The sequence below is a fragment of the Ursus maritimus genome, unplaced genomic scaffold, assembly GCF_017311325.1.
Source record: "Ursus maritimus isolate PB19 unplaced genomic scaffold, ASM1731132v1 scaffold_8, whole genome shotgun sequence".
In the NCBI taxonomy this organism is placed as follows: Eukaryota; Metazoa; Chordata; class Mammalia; order Carnivora; family Ursidae; genus Ursus; species Ursus maritimus.
In genome coordinates, this window is record NW_024426996.1 from 31,551,617 (window position 1) to 31,574,010 (window position 22,394).

General features: G+C 34.7%; 1 protein-coding gene across 4 annotated transcripts in view; it reads left to right on the plus strand.

The window, feature by feature from the left end:
- EPHA5 (EPH receptor A5) overlaps positions 1–22,394 on the plus strand; it is a 334,944-nt gene that overhangs the window by 65,940 nt on the left and 246,610 nt on the right. For all 4 annotated transcript variants that reach the window (XM_040625400.1, XM_040625402.1, XM_040625401.1 and 1 more), the window contains exon 3: positions 6,736–7,399. In XM_040625400.1, coding sequence (XP_040481334.1) covers positions 6,736–7,399 — 664 coding nt within the window. The remainder of the gene's footprint in view (positions 1–6,735; positions 7,400–22,394) is intronic.

Genomic DNA, 22,394 nt, shown 5'->3' on the forward strand with positions numbered 1-22,394 from the left:
CTTTCATATTGCTTTGAAAAGAAAGGTTCCCCACAGAATTTGTAGCTATCTGTAAGAGGACAGTATTTATATTAGAGAGATTAGTAATGTCACTCTGGTATTTTAAGTGTTATTGTGATGATATGCGTTTAAGTAACACTGGGATGACCATTTCTAACATCTCACAATGACTGTCAGGAAGGAATTCTTTACAGTGTGTGTGTGTGTGTGTGTGTGTGTGTGTATGCACACATGTGCACGTGTGTGTTCTTTGTGAAATCCTGAAACACAGGAAAAACATATGACTTCTTAGACCTTAAAATGTGTATGGTAATGATGTACTCTTGCTTTAGTACGTACAGAATTGGGATCACAATCATTTCTTTAGAAAGATAGAACCTCACAGACTATGTAAACTTTTATTGTTACATAAACTTTTTTTGTTATAGTACACTAAAGATTATTAATATTCCAACAGTTTTACATGTTATCAAATGTTGGATTGGCCATCTCTTGGTATAACACAATAGAAAATATACGGTGGTAAGCTACTATAACTTAAGCATGGTGTCCTAATGTACAGTATAACTGATATGGCACTAAAGTAGATAAGTGATTTATATCTACTTGGTTTTAGCTTCTTCTCTTAAAATTATAACTCATAGCACAAAATCTCTGACAAAGTAGATAACGTATCATATTTAATGCAGCTGCTTTTTGATAAAACACTAATGAGATCATTTAAGATTTTAAGTCAGTTTATTCATTTATTAATTCCAGGCATACTTATCCACTTAGCTCCTTTTAAATTATTAACTGTTTGATAAATTTGAATTTGTTTTCCTAAGTGAATTCTTCAAGGGACAAAGCCAGATTTTAAAACTTGACATGTTTATAACATATTTTATAATTTTATGTGAAACTATTTTATGCCTTCTTGAATGTGGCATAACAATAAATGTATAAGCAGTTGTGATATATACCTTTTCTTTTTTGTTTTTAGATTATGTTCATCACAGTATTTACTAGGACATTCCGGTTTTGCTAAAATCATGAACTTTTCTCTGTATATTTTTGCTGATACAGCCCTTTTGATTTTCCCCATGTCCAATTCATTCCATCTGCATTTGGATAATTTTTTTTAACGAATAAAGTAAGAATTCATTGTTTTCTTTCTTTTCGTTTATTCTTTTCCTTTTTAAAAATAATTACTGACTTCAACATTAAAGAAAAAACTATGAATTGTTTTTCTAGGAAAAAAATCTCCTCTTTGCCATTCATATTAAGTGTCATATACAGATGCTAAATTGTCTATGGTTCCCTGTGAAAATATTCATATAAACTTGAAAGTTAAATTTCTGTCTTTCTTGAGTGTTTTTTTTTTGTTTCATAAATTGAATTTGAGCCCATGTAATTGACTTCACCTTTATTCATACACAGAAAATTAATTGAGTTATCTTTAGTAATATTTCTATATCATACTCATGAATTTTAAAGATGTTTTAAGCAACTCAAATACCTATCTGATGTAATCTAACATATTATTGAGGAAATGGAACAAGATTGTTGGTTCAAATTATTTTTGTTGAAAGTTGATGTATTTTGTCATATTTACTTTATTAAAGAACCATAGCTATTAGAAAGATTGAATTTCTGAAGCAGATAGCTTGTGCTTGCTCTCTTTCTCTCTCTCTGTCAAATAAATAAAAAAATAAAATATTTTTAAAAAGAATGGAAAACCATAATGATTTTATGTAAGCATAGTAAGTCTTCTGAAATGTTAATGGGGAAGAACATTAATATTGTTTTTCATGCATCGGGAGAAAACAAGAAAATAAGCAATTCATTTAGGTCTTTATTTGAATATATTTTACCTAATTTTAATCAGGGTAGCAAAATAGAAAAAAGTGACATGAAATAAGAGCATAAGCAGGAGGAGTGGCAGAGAGAGAGGGAGAAGCAGGCTCCCAACAGAGCAGGGAGCCTGATGCAGGTAGATCCCAAGACTCTGAGATCATGGCCTGAGCCAAAGGCAAATGCTTAACCAACCAAGCCACCCAGGTGCCCCTATGTTATATTTCATCTGATTTTTGCATAGCACGAAGCTTCCAGAATTCTAGACTTTAGGTAAACATGTTATGAGGTTACAATTGGAATGTGTTGCTCACTGGTTAAAATGGGTAAAGTGCCTTACTTCCAAATTTGAGCAAATTGTCAAACTATTTTCTAGGCGCTTTCTAAGGTCATGCAGAGGGTACTGCTCTTTTAAAAACTGCAGTTAATTCGTAATTTGAAATCAGGATACGTTCAGTGAAGTTAGCAAACATATAACCTACAGATACATGCACACACATGCACACATACTGCAGATCATAGTAAATGACATCTAAACCAATTTTAAGTATAATGGGAAATCTGGAATTAATTTCTTTTTGGAGCATTTCAAAAGGTATTATACAAAATATTGTGATGTTAAAGGATAATGGGCAGTTATCCCTATGTTCAAAGAAGCATTTATATGGTAAACAAGGTCTTGCTACAAAGTTATGCTTTGGGCATGTCAGAGTAAAACTGAAAGCAATTGACTCTTAGCTATATTTTATATCACTCTGCCAAATAAAATCATTAAGAAAGTCCTAATACTGTTTGACTGAAATATTAAAATTAGTGCCACTAGCTCATATGCTATATTCTTAGCTTTTAATCTGTACAGAATAGTGAAGAGATTAGTGGCTAAAAAGTGAAAACAGTATTTTTAAACATATGGTCAAAAATAACATTTAAACTAAACTATAAGTTAAAATTATTAAAATGTAATGTTAATGAAAATCAGTTCTGTAGGTTAATACACAAAACTAAACTCCAAATATTTTTTTTTTAAACTCCAAATATTTGTATGGTTTAGTGAACTAAAGAAAATGTCTTAAATGCTTACAGCTTTTTATTGAAGAATAATTTTCAAAAAAAACCCATGAATTTATAAAGTCTCCTTTTTAAATTTATAAAATTTAGACAACTTACACAGAACAAAAATTATCTTTGTGTGAACAAACACAAAAGACAAATCATGCAATCATTTATTTACCATGTTTGAATTATTGCATATTTTGATTTAGCTGATCTCTGGACTAGGGAGGAATGTGTATGTATGATATTCATTCATATAAAATATTTATCAAGTACTTTAATCTGTGCCCTGTGGTGTCAGACTCTGAGATACAGTAGAAAATAAAGGCAACCATGTCTCTACCTTCACATCTGTATTTCAGAGTATTAAAATGTGTGTGTGTGTGTGTGTAGACAGAGAGAGAAAGAGAGAGATGGGAGGGAGGGAGGAAGGAAGGAAGGAAGTTAGGAAAGAAGGAAAGAAGAAAGGTTTGTAGCTAGATGATGCTGAAAAAAATGTGAATTTCATTTTGACAGAGTCGGGTAGCAATTGATGGCAGTGAATCAAGGAATCCCACACACAAATAGACACATCAAGGAGGAGATGTGCCAACAAGAAGACAGAGGTAGACACAGGCAGATGGAATGCTCAGATAGAAAGGGTTGTCCTCTGTGAGCTTGGGAAAATCTTTCCTTTTGTCTGGTCTTCAATTTCCTCATTTCTAATATGAACAGTAGGGCCGGATCTTTTAAGACCCCTTCTAATATTTTATACGGGACATTAAATGGCTGGAATAGAGTGTTTGAGTTATGGGCAGTTCTGCTTTGGGTAGGAAAAGTTGGTAACCCTAACTTTTGGATGTTTATCATGATTCACACGTGGATATGAAAATAAGTCCTTTTTGTTTGTCGCTGCTCTGATGACTGTGGCTGGCTTGTGATGCCTGGTCAGGCATAGGATTCGAACACAGCTAGAGTTTTCAGCGCCCACCAGGAAAAGGAGCAAGCTCAAGCATCTGGGAGAGAAAGCAAGCCAACCCAAGCTGACTGTGTAAAACCAGTTCTTTAATCTTAAAAAAACATAGAGAAAAGCAGGAGCTCAGAGGTTGGGCCTTGAGGAGTTGCTGGACTTGAAGAAAAGAGTGCAGAAACCACATTGCATTCAGTGACCACATTTCCAAAATGCCCAGGCACATTGCTTGTAGTAATCAAGGAACGGCAAATACTTTTATTAAACCATGGGGTCATAGGAAATGCAACAAAATTGAACCAAAAATAATTGTGTTTTCTATCTGTGCCTTCATAAAATTGCTATAATTTCCTTGACATGCCATGTGCAAAAGTGTCTAGGAATATACCGGCCACATTCTTAAGTTCTTGGTGAGTGTTCTTTTCTTTTCATCCCTTTTGTTTCTTTATCATCAGTATTTTCTTTGCTGAGGACAGCAAGATGCCCACTTTGTATTAAAAAGGAAGAAAACTTGGAAGAATTTGACGTTTTAGTTCAACTAGTCAATCCAAAATAAATGAAATGTTTTGTCTTTCTTAGCATATGTGTCTACATAGCAGCAAATATTTATGGGAAATGTGTATGTATTACCTAGTTGGTTCTCTGAATGGCTCATGGCTATAATTATTTAAATTAAAGTATTTCTATTCACTCATTAAAATAGAAAATGTGAGCCTTCATTTATATTTCGGACACTTGAAAAGAAAAATAAATAAAATTCCACCATGATAGATTCTAACATCAAAGAAAATTATAGTTTTTCTTTTCTTAATTGAGAATATTCAGAGAAGTAAGATGTTTATGCACTTACTTTGAAATTATTACCTGAAGCAGTAACTATTAAGCTGTCTCGTCGAGTGCTGCTTGGCTTGCATTTTTAATAATATTTGTGGTACCTTGGACTTTGTACAGACAAAGATTGTGAATTGCTTGCCTTATAATCTTCTTGGAAGATGCTGTTCTGATTCCTTTTACTTGTCCAATTCCTCTTACTTGCTAGCAGTGTCGTATTGGAATTATGATGCAGAGATAGTTGTTTAAATAAATGATTTTAGGTCAAGGATTTGAAATCTGTGTTTTGTATTGGAAGACTTATAAAATAAGTCTAAAACAGAGATAATGTAGCATTTTGATTTTATTTTTTTTAGAGAAGAAATTTTTTGATGCTATTTCCATTTTACTAATTCAAAGAATATGTATTTATTTAACTTTGGTACATTACATTGATCATTTGTATGATTTTCATTTGGTTAGTGGAGGTATTCTTTTGCATGAAATGTTAGTAATGGCATTCATAACCATTTATAATAAAGAGATTATAGCTGGATCACTTCAGGAAGACAATGTAAATAGTTCACTGACAGACTGCTGAAATAGAAAGCTGTTTTGGAAATCTGAGGCTAAGTAGAGTGTATGTACATTTTGAGAGAAGACAAAAGTGAGATTAAATGAAAGAGCTAAGGCTTCACATAACACCATGATGTGAAAGTGGTTAAGATAAAATCTTGATATCTCTCTCTTGTAAATTTAAGGAGCTCAGCAGTTTTCCCTCATTAGCACCTTTTACTTATGTCTGTCTGATGGCAGCTAGAATTTTGAGAGGGACCATCTGAGGTACACAATTTATGTGTGTCCCTTGTGACTCCACATTTTTCACATCTTTGTCAGTTAAACAGAATCAAGAAATAATGCTCTATTTAATTTCATGCCTAAAGAGATGAAGGTCTATGAAGTTTATTATCTATAATATTTAATGTCTGAAATCACATTCTGGATTTATTGGAAGTCAGTATGATTTCATTGCTCTTTGTGTTTCAGGGTCATTTTTAAAGATATAAAACAAAAATATATGTAGTCTTGTACATAGATTTTTAAGGAATCTTTAAAACACTTCTTACATTATAATAATAATGTTTTTATACAGAATAAAAACTTGGTTCTATACTGTTCAGAAAGTGATTATGGTACACCAAAGTCTTAAAACTGGAATATTTTATTGGGAAAGAGTTAACTTTAGATCTCTTTGACCTAATATTTTGGAAGCTATATAAATCATACTTATTTTTTTTTCTGTATCCTGTATATATTCAGAACTCTTAAGGTCATTAAGCATGAAATAATGTGTGGGTAAAAATAATTAATGCATTCCCAGGATATACCAAAACCTCAGATTCAAAATGACGAAGCTATTCATACATAATTTTATCTCTATTTTATATCTGTCTCTAGGTATATGTTTCATAGATAAAACAGTGAATAAACATTTAGCTATTCAATTTGCAAAAGAATCCTAAACAGATTGGGTCAATGAAATAAGCATCTACTATTAATTTTAAACTAGTGAATTTTCTTGCAAGTATTATTACATCGATGTGTTATTTATAAAATGCCAGAATTAAATAAATGTGAATTCACATGTTACATTTTTCTCCTTTCTTTTTCACATTTATTGCTTTTTTCTGCTGTAGTCTTTTATAAAAATGTACTTCCTTTTTTCTGTCACAGTTTATCTATTCTGTTAGTTTACATACTTAACTTTCTTCCAAATATACATAATTTCCTTTCACTGCTCCTTCTTGTTACTTCAATTTACTTCTATCTTTTTTCTGAAATACATGCTTTTTTATCCCATCGAATTCATTTGCATTCACTTTTGAGTTATTGGAGACAATGAATAATGTTCTATTAATTTACTTAATTTAAAAAGTTTTTTTTTTTAATTCTCATTGTAGAACTCCTTCTCTCCCAATACCATTGATTAAGGCTGCAGAAATTTCTATATCTGAAATAGTTTTCTTTGATCATTTTGCTAGTTATTTTCTAAATATTAAAAAATTGTCTTTCTATTTTATATTATACAGTGGGAAGAGATTGGTGAAGTTGATGAAAATTATGCCCCTATCCACACATACCAAGTATGCAAAGTTATGGAACAGAATCAGAATAACTGGCTTTTGACCAGTTGGATTTCCAATGAAGGTGCTTCCAGAATCTTCATAGAACTCAAGTTTACTCTGCGGGACTGCAATAGTCTTCCTGGAGGACTGGGAACCTGTAAGGAAACCTTTAACATGTATTACTTTGAGTCAGATGATGAGAATGGTAGAAACATCAAGGAAAACCAGTACATCAAAATTGATACCATTGCTGCCGATGAAAGCTTTACAGAGCTTGATCTTGGTGACCGGGTTATGAAACTGAATACAGAGGTCAGAGATGTAGGACCTCTAAGCAAAAAGGGATTTTATCTTGCTTTTCAAGATGTGGGTGCTTGCATTGCTCTGGTTTCTGTGCGTGTGTACTATAAAAAATGCCCTTCCGTGGTAAGACACTTGGCTGTGTTCCCTGACACAATCACTGGAGCTGATTCTTCGCAATTGCTTGAAGTGTCGGGCTCCTGTGTCAACCATTCTGTGACAGATGAACCACCCAAAATGCACTGCAGTGCTGAAGGGGAGTGGCTGGTGCCCATCGGGAAATGCATGTGCAAGGCAGGATACGAAGAGAAAAATGGCACCTGTCAAGGTAAGAATTTGCCTGCAGACCTGCAGGAGCTCCACTTCAGTTGGCTCATGTATATGTATTTCCTCCAATGATTATGAGCAGATGACCTTTTACTTTGCTAATTTATGGAGATTATTTCTCTTCAAGTTTGATTTCTCTCAGAATTTTAAAATTTCTGGCAACGGCCAAAGATTTAATGTAATATTTTACTGGATATACATAATTAATGCTCAGAGAGTATCTTACTTGCAGTGTAGTATTTCATATTCATTATGCTTTCAGAAGTTTTATTTTTGAGCAGCTCAAACCGAGGATTTTTTTCTTTGTGTGAGTATTGTCTGCTACTCAACTGCTATTTTTCTGTCCATGAAGAGAATATAGCACCCTTACCTTGTTATATAAAATTCAAATGCAAATGTTAGATGAGACTTGTTTGGCATGCTTTTAAATGTCTTTAAAAAAATTCTTCAGAAATGAGTTCAACCATATGAACTCCATATGAAAATACTTGTCAGCTGACAGTACTTAGTTTACTGTGTTGTTTACGTATATTTGCTATTACATGTTTGCTTTTAAAAATTTACAAGTCAATATTGAATGCATAATAAGTACTACACAAGAAAATAACTTTGGAGATAGAGCCAATACAAAAAAAGTTATTTCAAAGCAATTTACACTGGGGTATTTTTTTTTCCGTTTTAATTTTTCTTTTAAATTAAAACTTGATCATGTATATTTCCCTCTTCATTTGAAAATACCCTCATTTTCTCATTTTGCCCATAGTGTGGTGAGTTAAACTTAGATATTTAACAATGGCTTTTTGGAATAGGTTAATACTTTATGTCAGAGTGAAGAACAGCTTATGAGGAAGAAAACATTTTCACTTAAAAAAAAAAATCAGTCATCCTTATGAACCTGAACTTGTTTTCACCGTGCTGTGCACATGGTAAATAGGTAAGGAGAGTTACTGTTAACCAAAGAGAAAACTAAATGCTGAGAAGTTCCCTAATACCACCTGGTAGCTTCAAGTGCATTTTTTTTTTTTTTCTAAATCCATTATATCATGTGAATCAAACTTGCTCAAGTTTGTTCAGGCCTGACTGTAGATTGATTATAGATCCAGGGAATCAAAACTAGGGAAATGATCAGTAAATAATAGTGACTTTGCTTAATTATTTCTCTCTAGAAATACATTGCACCATCTTTAAAATTCTTTTTCAGCATCAACTCTTATTTTGTATTCCTACAATATCATCTACAATTAAGTTTATGGTTGTCTTTTTATGTAGTCTACAATTCTCTATACCTTTGCATATGTATATACATACATATAAAGTTCTATTAATTCAAAATTATGTTTTGCAAATAATTTTAAACTTTCCAGGGAAATGAATTATTTTTTATTCGGGATTGGATTTAAAGGAAAATCTAACTAACATTATCTTAACTTTTCTTCTTGAACAGTCCTTTTAGTGTAAGGTGAAGATATTGTAGAATCAGAAGCAGGAGATTAAATATAATCTGTTGAATACGTTTCATTATTTTGTCTAAAATATTTACAATATAAATCTTACTATTTCTAAAATTTTGTTTACTAGAATTATAAAGCAAATGCTCTATTTGATTATTTATGTCTCTTAAGAGAATGGTATGTGGTCACTTTAGGTGAGAACACAATGACCTTGGTCTTCATCCAAATGAACAGAGGGTATAAAAGACCTCCACATTTATAGAGGATAATTTTTGATTGTTGCAGGGATTGGAAGGTTCTGTGCATGCTTATCATGAAAGTATCTTGGGGAAGTAGTGTTCTGACAGAATGTTTCTTAGTCTAGGCACTCAGTGCATATCTTTCTCTTCTCATACTTTTAATAATTGAGGAGTAGAAACCTAACTGAGAGGCAGTGAGGTGAAATAGAGAGCCTACATTGTAGAAGACTTCACTAAGCTGCACTGTCTAAATTCATTTATTACCCCACCCTGATAGTAGGAATAAAGGCTGTGGGGTCATGAAGGCTGTGAACTTAACAGCCCCAGAGGGTGTTCTACACAAGGTAGTCCATATGAATAGTGCCTTTTTTTTTTCCTAAAATACAGATGGTATGTGGCCACTCTATGAGGAATTTCAAATGTTTATTCTATAAATAACTTACACCATTGAATGAATAAATAAATATCGAAGGTTTGTTTTGGACAATTAAGGTATCACAGATATTCCTGAGGCATTTATATCTACATGTAATATGAATATGCAAATGTATCTGTGAATGTCATATAAAATTCCACCATAACTTTAAATCATTCTATGGTCTTAACATACTATCCCCAAACCGTTATGTGTGGATCTTAATGTTTTTAAACTATTCTTGATAGGCCAGAAATCTAGGAATCATTCTTAACATCTCCTTCTGACTCACTACCTGGTTCCTACCCATCATAAAATATTTGTAGAAATTATAACCAGGCTGTCTCTTAAACTCATCCACTTTTCTCTATTTCTTTTCCTCCAATCTATAGGCATGTCTTGTTGGAACTTTACTTTCAAATATAATGAATGACTTTATATAATTATATTTTGATTTTTGAGTCATGTGAATGTATCGCTTTTACAAAAAGGCAAATCTCGTTGTTTCACACACCCATCCTTTTCTGTCCCCACTTTCCCCCACCACAAACTTTAAATACTTCAATGGTTTCCTTTAAGGTAAAGTTTTTACAGTAGCTTAAGATTTTGCATGATTTTGCTGCAGACACATCTTAAACAATGCTTCTTCCTCCTCTTCTCTATGCACTAGTCAAAGTGTCTTTCTTTCACTTTCTCAAAAGCTCACTTTTACTACTTGTTCTGTGCTTCTGTTCCCTTGCCCTGAAACATTCTTTTACCTACTTCATTCCTGATTAACTCCTACTAATCCTTCAGATCTATCATCCAGTACCCCTTCCTCAGGGAAGCTATCCCTGAGTCTTCAAAATCAGTCCTATTATTTACTTATATATCTTCCTTTCATAGAGCCATTTAGAGTTATGATTTTGCATCTTTTTATTGATTTATTATTTGATTAATGATCCTCTTCACCCCCACTAAATCACATGCTCCTTGATGGCAGGGGTGGTGAATGTTATCTTAAGGAATGAGCAAGGAATCAAAAGACAGGAAGCAGGGAAATGAATCAAAAGAGAGAGTAGAATGGGCAAAAGTAGAAAAGAATATTGTGCTTTAAAATTCCAGTAGTCCTTCCTTAACTGAGGGGGTTACATTACAAGACCCCCAGGGATGCCTGAAATTGAATATAGTACCAACCCCTATATATACTATGCTTTTTCCTATGATACAGCCTAATGTATAAATGAGGCACAGTAAAAGATTAACAATAACAAATAATAAAATGCAGCTATTCTAGACTGTAATAAAGGTTATGTGAATGAAGTCTCTCACTCTCTTTCTCTCAAAATATCTTGTATCGTGCTCACCCTTCTTGTGATGATGTGAGATGATAACATGCCTACGTGATGAGATGAAGTGAGGGGAATGACATAGGCACTGTGACCTATCATTTGGCTACTATTGACCTTCTGACAATATGGCAGGAGGACCATCTGCAGAATTCTGTTCTGCAGTTGACTGCAGGTAACTGAAACCACCAAAAACAAAAGTGTGAATAAGGGGAAACTACCGTATTGATTTCTTTTTTACCTTTAAATTTATCTGTAGAAAGTCTCTTTGGTCACAAAACTGACAAATGTGTCTCTAAAACCAGTCATTTCTTAGTCCTAAGATTCTCGGGCCGAATTTTCAAGTTCTTTGTGTTAAACCATATATGGTTGGTGTATGCTGTATTAACTGTTATGGAGACCTCCTTAGTGATTTAGACCTTAGAACATCACATTGTGAAACGTATTTATAATATGCACGTACTATACATTTACATTTAATTACTGTTTCTTTGATAATCAAAATATGTTGGGATTTAATTAAGGATATGATTATATAAAGAAGCTGAAGTTTGAGTAAATCTGTTGTAATGATTATCATATGTTAATATTTACTCAGTCTGTACTAGGATTTGACCAGGTAGTTGCTGTCAGATCATGTTCATGTGACCTGATATAAATACATCATTGAGTTGACCCAAGGCCTTTTAGAGACTAAACATTCAGGATTCAGAATGCTAGGCAGCTCATTAACATATGGCTTCAACCCAGAAGACAATAAAGAAGTGATTCACGAATCCTTGTCCAGTTCATGATCTATCATCTTCATGTCCCCTTATTTCACTTCCTTTAAGAGAAATTGACTACCTTTCCCATAATAACCTGGTTTTAATGAGGTAACAGAATACTCTGGCTTCAATTGTATTAACTTAAATTATAGGATGCATTTATTTTTCTATGGCTTACTTATATGCCCAATACTCAATAATAAACGGTTTTAAGTATACAAATTTATTTCTTTGAAATATTATTTTCAGAAACTAATAATGTATTAAATCCATTTATACAACTATGTTTTCCTACTTGTTATTTATTATTATTTCTGATGAAATCCATGCTATTTTTTTCCCTTAAGAGTCATATGAAATTTTTTTTTGAGTACAAAATTATTAGCAAAAACCTGTTTTGGAAGTTTTCGCTTTTTATTGAAGTGAATGTGTTTGACAGAAGTAATTGAGTTCACATGAATCAAATGTTGCCTGCTGAGTTCTCTTGTGATTATGTTGCTGACTTACTCAGATGCAAGGCAAGACCACTAATCTTCATCAGTTGCTAGTGGAATGAAGTAGTAATTTGAAATTACCCCTAGATAATTATAGTTTCACTTATATCAAATGGAAGAAAGAGATTTAGATTGTGGGTCACTGCCAAAACCAGTCAGAGTGAAGAAGGTATATAGTGCATGCTAAAATACAGGGTAAGCGAGGTTACGTGCCAAGGGCTGCGGAGAAAAAGCACTTATTAATTGTCCAACTGGGAGATGATTGCATAGCAAGGAAAATGTAACGAAAATACTAAGCTCAAGTAAAAGCCTTGATTCAGAAACAGTACAGATACTGCAGGGAGTAGTATGTCGATCATTCATACTTCTGGTGCATATTTATGTTTGAAACAACATTGACTGGAAATATAGTGTATTAGGTGCTTGTGTAATTATGCATTGGAGAGCCTAGTTATTTTTAATTAGGCACATTACCAAAGAACATCAAAGGGGTTGAACTTTTGGTTCTATTTGGTATGCTCCTTTATGCAACAAAAGGAAACTAATTTTAATTTCAAAATTTTAACAAAAGATGGTAATTATGGAAGTACAGGGTGTCAGTGGTGCACGTGTGTGTGTGTGTGTGTGCGTGTGTGTGTGTGTCCTGCTTCTGGGAACCATCACCAAGACAATTAAGTGGTTAAATCATTTCATCCATTTGCATGTATTATACATGAAAATAATAAAATAGATTTTTTTCTTTTAACTCCTCAATAGTTTTGGATTAGTTCTCTTACAGTTTTAGAACATACTTTGCATTTATTTTTGCTTTTTTTTTTTCTTTTCTAAATCAAAGATATTTTTTGTTGGGCGATGGGGTGGTCCTGTTCATTGTAGGATATTTAGCAGAATCCCTGGCCTTTAATCCACTAGATGCAGTAGGATATTCCACTCCCCATTTAGATAGTCAAAAATGCCTCCATGGATTGCTAAATATACTCCTTCTGTCCGTATAAGTAGGTGAGATGTGCTGCTAAAACTAAATATGCTTATAGACTGATTACCTCTGCAAAAGCGAATATTTTTCTTAAAGTTCTGCAGAATGAAAGATGTGTACATTTTGAAACATGATTGATTTAACTTGGATATCGTGGGGAATATGCTGCTTTTAAGAGGCAGCATACTCTAGTCGTTTGAGCACAGATCTCTATTCTGGCCCGAGTGCCTGGATTCCAGTACTGCCTCTGCCATTTATCAGCTCTATCTCCCTGTGTAACTTTTTGAATCTCCCAATTCCTTATCTTCTCCATCTCTATGTCATAGCAATGTTATGAGACTTTATATGGAAATTACTTACTGCCTAACACACTGTATTTATTCAGTGAACATTAGCTGCTCCTTATGTTTCTCATTAAAAATAAAATGTATTTACAGGAGTGTGTGTCTCTCTTGTAAAATACAAAGTAGTTTCAGGTTAGAAAATGCTCTTGTCTCAAAATAGATATTATATTCTTGAGCAGTATCATTTATCAAAGGATAATCCTACATTTGTATTTATTGGTGATCAAAACTACGCAAATATATTAGAACTGCCTTTATAAAGAAGCTTTGCTCTCTGATTAGCTATTATCACTCATTCTTTAAGTTATGATTATACTGGGTACTATATTCCGTGTATACAATTCCTGTATCCTAGGAATGCAGACACATAGATATACAAACATACATAGAGACTCGCATCTACACTGACAAATTATGAGAGTTGCTAATGGCAGTGTGAGTGTGCAAGTTTAGATAGGGCAGGGAGAAAGTATTTTTCTGAAGGTGATGTTTAACATAGATATGGAGGGGGGAAAAGCCATGTAAAGAAATAGGGAACAGCTTTTAACAAGCAGAGGGAGGTTTCAGTGCAGAGATCCATTATATTATATTAATCAATTTTGTTTATATGTCTTTACTTTCTAAAATTCTATTTTAAGATATATTTGCATATTAAAATTAGGGTAATAAAAGAGCTGCAAATTCCTGAAATTATGTGCTGAAAGAGTCTGTTCATATACATATTATGCTATCTTAAGGATAGGGAATTCCTAATAATATCTGTGGTCAAACACAGGCATATCAAACATGCAACAATTCAGTATTTTTGAGTAGTGTTGTGGGTGGCTCCTTGTAAGTTATTACACTCATTGAAAGAATGAAATTTTTCTTTTTTAAGAATTTAATGTTTCTTTGATCCAACAATAGCTAGTAACTTGTGAATCTTCACATAGGTGTCCACAGTCACACATTTATGAAATGGAAGAGTGAGATTCCAACTGAGGCCTGCATCATCTTAAAGCCTTAATTTATGACACACAAAAATTCCTGGTGACTTTACAGTTCACTTTTAAGGTTTAAGTTTACTTAATGATTCTATGAAAGGGTTGGCTACTTCATTTCTTACCATTTGCATTCATTTTTTTTTAATTTTTGCTTTGAAAATCTGAGAGCAGACACAGAGATGTTTGCTGAATTACACTCAGTGAGTTTTCAACATTAAATTTCTCTGTACACACATTTCCTATGAGAGCTATACTGATTTGTGTTATCAGACTTCATGGAAGTACTTTTTCTGTTATCCAAATAATAAGAAAAGAACCAAATAATTAAACAAAAGGGACTATGTTTTGTTTCCTAGCCGATTTAAATGTTATGGATTTTAAATCAATTCAGAATATAGCAATTAAGATACAGCCTTTGTAAGATCTGTATCATTAATTTTTCTAATAATTATCATTCTATATTAATTTATTATAATAAAAGGACCCTATCCAGTGCATCTCATTTTAATAAATGTTTATTATCAAGAGGTGTTTTGTACAGTGTGAGCCACTTGAGCATAAATATAATCATTAATTCTCTAACCATATGATCATGATGGAGCTCTAGGTCATTAATGTTACAATCCATTTGCACAGTAACAATACAGAATGTGTCATCATTGTAATAAAGCATCATAGAGACCTACCTAAAGTATAATTTAAGTAGTTATTAGTATTACTGTAAATATGAGGTATTGCATAGAGAGATGGGGGTAGGAAGGGACAGAGAGACTCAAGAATTTCACTAGTATACTTTCTTTTATGAGTGAGAAAATAGGAGTGCAAGTCAAGAGTAAAACTTTGTCCAGCAAGGGAAGCAAAAGCAAAATATTTATCCTAATCGCTTTGGATATTTGTCAAGATATTTCATTATTCATATTGTTTTAGAATGATTATGCATTAATTATAGCTTTATCTCCTCCTCCAGATGTTCCTTAATATGGTTTTTGATATAGATTGCGGTTATATAACTTTTGGCAGTATTAGATATAATGATATTATTTTCTTTTTTCTTAACCTCTGCTAATTACATCTTGACTTAGGAATCCCATACTTACTGTCTATTCTTTCTACTATTATAATAAATAGGCAATATTGGAAAATTAGGGGAAAAAATCAAACCACAGCAAAGTAGAGAAAAAAGTACAAATGGCACCCATGTCCTAATTGCTCCAATTTATGAATTACATATTCATTTTGGGGTTGCTTCTCTTTTTTCATTGACCTGTAGGAGTTCCTCACGTGACTTAGCATTTCCTCCTACTGAGGAAGTTTTATTGGGACCAAGTTTTATCTAATTCTGCTATTCTCAACAATTACGGTGCAACACAATAATTTAAAGCATATCATTGCTGGACGCTACAGTAGATTCTGATTCCATTGTGTAGTACTGGCCAGGCTGTCACTATTCTTTTTAAAGTTCCCTAGGGGATTGTAATGTGCAGCCAGGATTGAGAAATATTGTAATATTTAGCTAGTATAAATTCACACACCAAAAGTTCACCCAGGGAAGACCACAGATTTTGATTCTTGAGGACTGATTTCTTCTCCCCATTAAGAGGTCATGCACACAGAAACCTCTTTGGCTGTCCTTGTGCACCTGGGCAGTGTTTTACCCCGTGTTCTTTTGACAGTGTCCAGCTAGCTCTTCGAGGTTTCAGGCTTTCTGAAGGGGTCCCCACTTAACAAATGCCAAGGCTCCTTTTCCTGGACCCTGGAGCATTAATATCCAAGTCTCCAGGTTTCCCACACCCCACCTCACACCACCTGGCCTGCAGAGCAGCACAATCAGCTCTAGCAGTCTCCACAGTAAATCATGCTTTAGCTCCCTTTTGTTTCTGTCCCCTGTGGACCGCCAGTTCCAGACTTTAGAAAACATTTAATACTTTTCTAAGAACTTCCCTACATTAAAACAAAACAACAGATTAACCCCAATCTTTGTTCTGTTTAATTTAGCATTTCTAGGTGTTTGTAGCTATCATTTTCAGGTTTTCTTTTACCTTTTAGATGTTTAGACTTGGGATTAAAATTGTATATTTAACTTTAGATTCTTCATTCTATTACTGTACTTTGTACAGTATATAAACACAGTTAATTAGAATGATTGATTTGTATGTGTAATCTCATACAGCATCAGTGATGATCCTGGATTAAAAGCACAAATTCTTTTTAGGGCCATATCTCTATTACAATTAATATGTTAAATATTTTGTGCTCTAGTTGTATAAATTTATTTAGTGCACCTCCTATATGGATTAGCCTTGAAAAATCTGCTTAACCATTTTTAAGGGTTCCAGAGAACACTAACTTTCTAAGCAACTAAGAAGAAGCTTAACCTGTAGCTATCAATCTATCTAATTGATTTATTAATATATCTAGTTTCTGCTCCTTACAGGAGAAAAGGCAAGGAGGCTGTTTACCTAAACTGTATAATGTATTGTCTTTCAACTTCACTTATACATTAGTCTAGAAGGACATGCCAGTCATTATAAAGCAGGAAGGCACAGAGCAACTAGCCCTGGCATAGTTCTTTCTACAAAGTGTATCATCCACTCACAGTAACAATAAAAATATGAACTCTAAGCTATTCATGCTCTCATAACTGGTTTTTATTACCTGAAAAATGCTTTTGTACCCTTTATTATTTCTGGTTATGGATATGGGTCACATCTTCTAGTATTTTATTCTCTTCGGTGTTTAAATGTTTAGTCTGATTTTAAGGCTGGCCAGTAGGAATTTGTGTGGAAGAACTGAAGTGATTTATTGATATGCTTTGATCTTTTCTGAGCTTGACGATATCCTGCTCATTTGAGTGCTGTTAAGGTATAGTTTAAAAAAGAAAAGGAAAGGAAAGAATGAAGAGCCACAGTTTGGGGGAAGTAACAATTAGAGCAAATGATAATTTGACTGATGGATAACTCCATCTCTTTGATGGAATTGTTAGCAGGAATCAGACTTGGAGAATGAATGCTTCCAAAGTTCCTGCTGTGTGATTGTGAAGGAGAATAATAACACACTACTCCATATGCATAAGGGCTTTGAGGCTGATGAATTCAAAGCACTTTGAAAAGATTCCATTAGGACATTTCCTAAATAATGGGTGGGACTATGAGAATTTTGTTTTCCATTTTATGGATTGGAAAGTGATGTGATGTGATCTCACCAAGGTTTTCCAGTGTTCTCCTGATGCTTCCCTTTCCAACGCTATACCTCTGGCTTTACACCTTACCATCAAAAGGCAACGTAATTTCTTGCTCCTGTGAAGGTTTTCTGGTATTCACTTACTCCCGGTATCTTCCAATGCTAAAAGCTTCTTTTTTTAGAAACAGACTGACCTGCATTATTTATTTATTTAAAATTCTCTTTAGGAGGTTTTGTGTGTCATCTGTTGTTGCTCTCTTGGTTCAAGCATGATTTAATATGTCAACCCTGGTTTGCTTAACTGGGCTTGATTGTCTTCCATACTTTACATAGAACTAGGCAGTCTCCTTTCAAGCATGTTGCTGCCCAGATAAATAAAATGTCACAACAGTGAGTACTCCTTGCTTTGTGACAGCAGTAGCTTTCTTTGACACAGCCAGCAGTTCCAGAGAGGGGTGGTAGGGGAATTTAAAAAGTAATAATAGAGCCAACTTAAGTCAAGTCAGTTCCTGTTCAGACCCACACAGACTGGAGCAATAGATAATGCACTTAAACTTGGGGGAACTTCATTCTTCAGGTGAAAATGAAGTTAAATCCAAAATAGGAACTTTATCCTACTACGGACAAAAGGGAAACTTCTATTAGCAGTTTTTTAAAAAAATACTCAGGGATAGTGATGAGGTACAGGTGAATATACGTGAGGTTCAGTGGGGTGGGGTCCAGAGCCGACGACCGAGAAAGAATTCTTGAGACTTCTTTGGTGCAAAATGGTGGTTTATTAAAGCACGGGGACAGGACCCGTGGGCAGAAAGAGCTGCTGCCCCAGGGTCGTGAGGAACGGCCTATTTTATACCCTCAGTGGGGAGGGGGCTAGGGATAGCGTAAGTCTCTAAGGAATTTTGGAAGCAAGGTTTCCAGGACCTTGAGGGGGCTAGCTGTTGTTGGGAAAAGGTCATTTATTACTGTCTAATAAAACCGGAGTCATGAGGCCCTTCAGAAGTATATCGGTGGGCCATATGCTTGGGGGATGATTGCCAATACTTATCTTGGGGGGTTAGAGATAAAGGAAGTTTCCAAAGGAATTTTTATTATGTTAAAGTAGACTTACAGGATCTTGGTGGAGGGGAGGGGGTCAGGCTAGGACGGCCTTTTGCCCTTAGCAAAGTATTAACATCCAGGCAGCTGAGTTCCTAGAGGAATGTCACCACGCCTGTTTCAAGGACTTGTCAATGGGCTGTAGGTAGTAAGGACTGTTTCTTCGTCCTTTAGGGCAGCCAGGAGTGCCTGAGGAATGTCACATACATCCCATGGCGGGGGTGGGGGTTGCAGGGTGTCAGCTTCTGCTTTGTCCTCAGCTTGCCTTCCGTTCCCTCATCAGATAGCACTTTGTTTTTATAGGTTGATTTCTTCCATGCTTTGTTGGCAGGCTAGAGATGTTACTACTCTCAGTACATAACATTAGAAACTAATCCATAGGAAAAAATTTTTTCTTCACCATCTCCCACAATGAAAGTATTGTTTATGATTTCAAAACCCGGATTAGATTTTAAAGATTGGAGGCTCATGAAGCTTAGTACCTGGCAAAAAGAAAATCCTCAATACATGCTATTTAGCTTTAAAAGTTAAAAGCAATTTCAATGAGAGATAACCCTAGACAAAGTTCTGGAGTTTGTTTTTGTTTTTGTCATTTGTTCTAACATGTATTGGTGTTGCTACCACCACCCAGGGATGTTGACCTACCCTTCTAGGACACATGGAATACTGGGAAGTGGGAGTACTCTCTGTTCAGGTCAGTCTGCATCAGGTCAGCTACTCAGGTCACGGCCTTATTTAAAGACTGGGGAGGTTGTTGAGTGTGTTTGTATGAGTAAGTGTGAAAATTTTTTATCTCAATTTAAGGGGGGAATAAACTGGACCAACTTGACATGTTGCAAATAATTAAATAAATATTACAGGACTTGGGAGTCCACGAATAATGAACACTGTTCAGGGACTGAAGAAAAAAGAAAGTTGCCATTCAGGAAGCACAGAGTTGGACAAATATCTGAGTTTTGAAAAAATATGATGAAGGTGAAAGTCTTAATCAAGGGCATCCTGCATCTTCAATGAAAAGACTGGCCCAAGCATTTCCATGATCAGATCTCAGGAGAACTTGTTATTTTCATCTGAAGTTAGAAAAGAATGGAATTAAAGTTGGGGAGAAAAGGACCTTGTTCCTAGAAAATACAAGTGGGCCAAAGGGAATAGTTTGACTTTCAAATGAGTGTCAAAGCTAGAACTAGAAATAATATAGATCCCAAGAAATAAGGCCTAAGAGTCTGAATACCAGAATTGTCAGGATATCTTAAAAGGGATGGTGAAGCATGAAGAAGGGTTGATATGACTGCGAAGACCTACTCTATGCTAATACTGTTAAATATCTTATTCACTTTCTTTTAAGCTGACAACATCTTGTGAGCTATGGTTTCTAGAGCAACTGAAACTCAAAGAGGTTAATTTTCTTTCCCTTTTTTTTTTAAGATTTCATTTATTTATTTGAGAGAGAGTAAGGTAGAGAGAGAGAGATCATGAGCAGGGGGAGGAGCAGAGGGAGAGAGAGAAGCAGACTCCCCACTGAGCAGGGAGCCAGATGCGGGGTTGATCCCGGGACTGTGGGATCATGACCTGAGCCGAAGGCAGATGCTTAACTGACTGAGCCACCCAGGCCTTCTGATCTTCTTTAGATCACTCAAACTAAAACTAGAAAGTGGTATACTGACATTTTGACCCAGGGTGAGTGTTCCAAAGTCTATATCTTTCTGCTATATTATGTGTTATTCATTACAAATAATTAAGCTCCACTTCATGTTGTCACATTGATTCAAATCGCATATGTGCTTAGTCTGTTGCCTGTGACAGCAGCACTATACTGCACCTAGAAACAGTGGCACCCCAGAGAGGCCTGGCAGCCCCATCGTCATCTGGAAGAGATTCCTGTCCCTGAATCAGAACTCAAGCTGAGGAAATGGAAAGGCAATTTGAGGTGGCTAGAAAGGAGGAATAATGTAGGGTCAGGAGAATGGAAGACATAAAGCGAAGCCAGACTGAGTGAGCAAAGTATGAGTGAGAAGAACATGTTAGGATTCTGAGGGTCTTACCCTAAACACTAGAAGCCGTATAATTAGGCTACGCATGTGAATAATCAGGAACCCAACCAGAAATTATACCATGTTTTCTATGCAGACATTCACCTGGGAGGGGAAACACAACTTTTGGAATAAACCCCATATACATGTTGTTTTTGAGAGTGTGGATCAGTGGGTTAAGACCTCTTGATCCATATCTGACTTTTTTGCATTGTGCATTCTTGTGTACATAAATTTCTTTGCCTTGCTGGTCTTCTCCTATAAATAGTATAGGAGGCTATTTAAAAAAGTTTAGCGTTGGAGTATTGAAGTGTCATTTTTTTTTTAAGATTTTATTTATTTATTTGAGAGTGAGAGAGCACGCGTGAGAGAGCATCAACTTGGGGTAGAGGGAGAAGCAGGCTAGCCACCGAGCAGGGAACCTGATGTGGGGCTCAATCGCGGGATCCTGAGATCATGACCTGAGCCGAAAGCAAAGGCTTAACAGACTGAGCCACCCAGGTGCCCCTGAAGTGTCACTTTATTCAAGTTTGTTTTGTTTTGTTGGTTTTGTTGGGCTTGCTTTGTTTGGGTATGTGGTACGGAAGAGAAAAACTGGACTGTATACTGTGAGTGTGGAGACTTCCCGGGATTCAGGCTTGGGAACACCCTCTGTGCCTCATGGACCTGGTTGGATCTTTAGATTTTCATCTCCACAATAAAGAAAGTAAATGTATCTTCATCTCCCACCAATCCTGACTGATATCATACAGTTAGCAGGTATGATGTTTCTGACTGGAGGAGACTTCCATTTTGAAGTGTTTTCACATCAGTCTTGATGGTGAGAAGTTGAAAAGGGACAGGATACAAAACAAAACAAAAGCAATTTAAAGCAAAAGAATGAACAAACAGACCTCCATAAACAAAATAGTACAATTAAAATAATTGTCATATCTCTTTTGGCTGATCTAAATTAAACAATCAGCCTGATTATAACGGCAAACATCTTTATGCTTAATAAATAAAACAGAACTGTTACAGGAAAAAAAAAATAACCAGACAAGTTCATAACCATGTATTATTAGACCCAGCTACATGCCAAGTATATGGAAAACAATTCAATTCGGACAATAACCCTGCCAGATATATACTGTTTCTATTTTATATTTGAGGAAATTGAGGCTGATATAGATTAAATATGATTTCCAAGAACCCCAAGTTAGTAGTTAGCTTCAAATACAGTTTTGTTTGGCTTCAATGTATATTAACTCTGAGAAAAAGCATGCTGGCTGACCTAAGTCACCAAAAGTTGCCACATTTTATTTTTTAATTAAAACAGAGATGAAGCTTAATTATTAGAGTTATGTGGGGAAGAAAGGACAAATGTGGAGAAGATTGTAGCTCTGATGTGGAGAAAAATAATAACTGTGACTAATTTTAATAATAATTACTATTTGATTTAAAATTGGTCACAAAGATCAGTATTTGGCAATCATTGTAGGAAAAGGTATAAACAGAACTAATTTTACTTAGATACCTACTTTTAGTAATACAAAAAGAATCATAACCAGAATCAAGGTTGCATAATTATCATATAACTTGGATATGTGATTTACTTTTGGTGGGAAAATTGTATTAAATCAGGTATAGTTATAGAAAACTGCTAATGTGTGACCACTTTGAAAGTACAAAGATGTAGTTTCATATGATCTAAA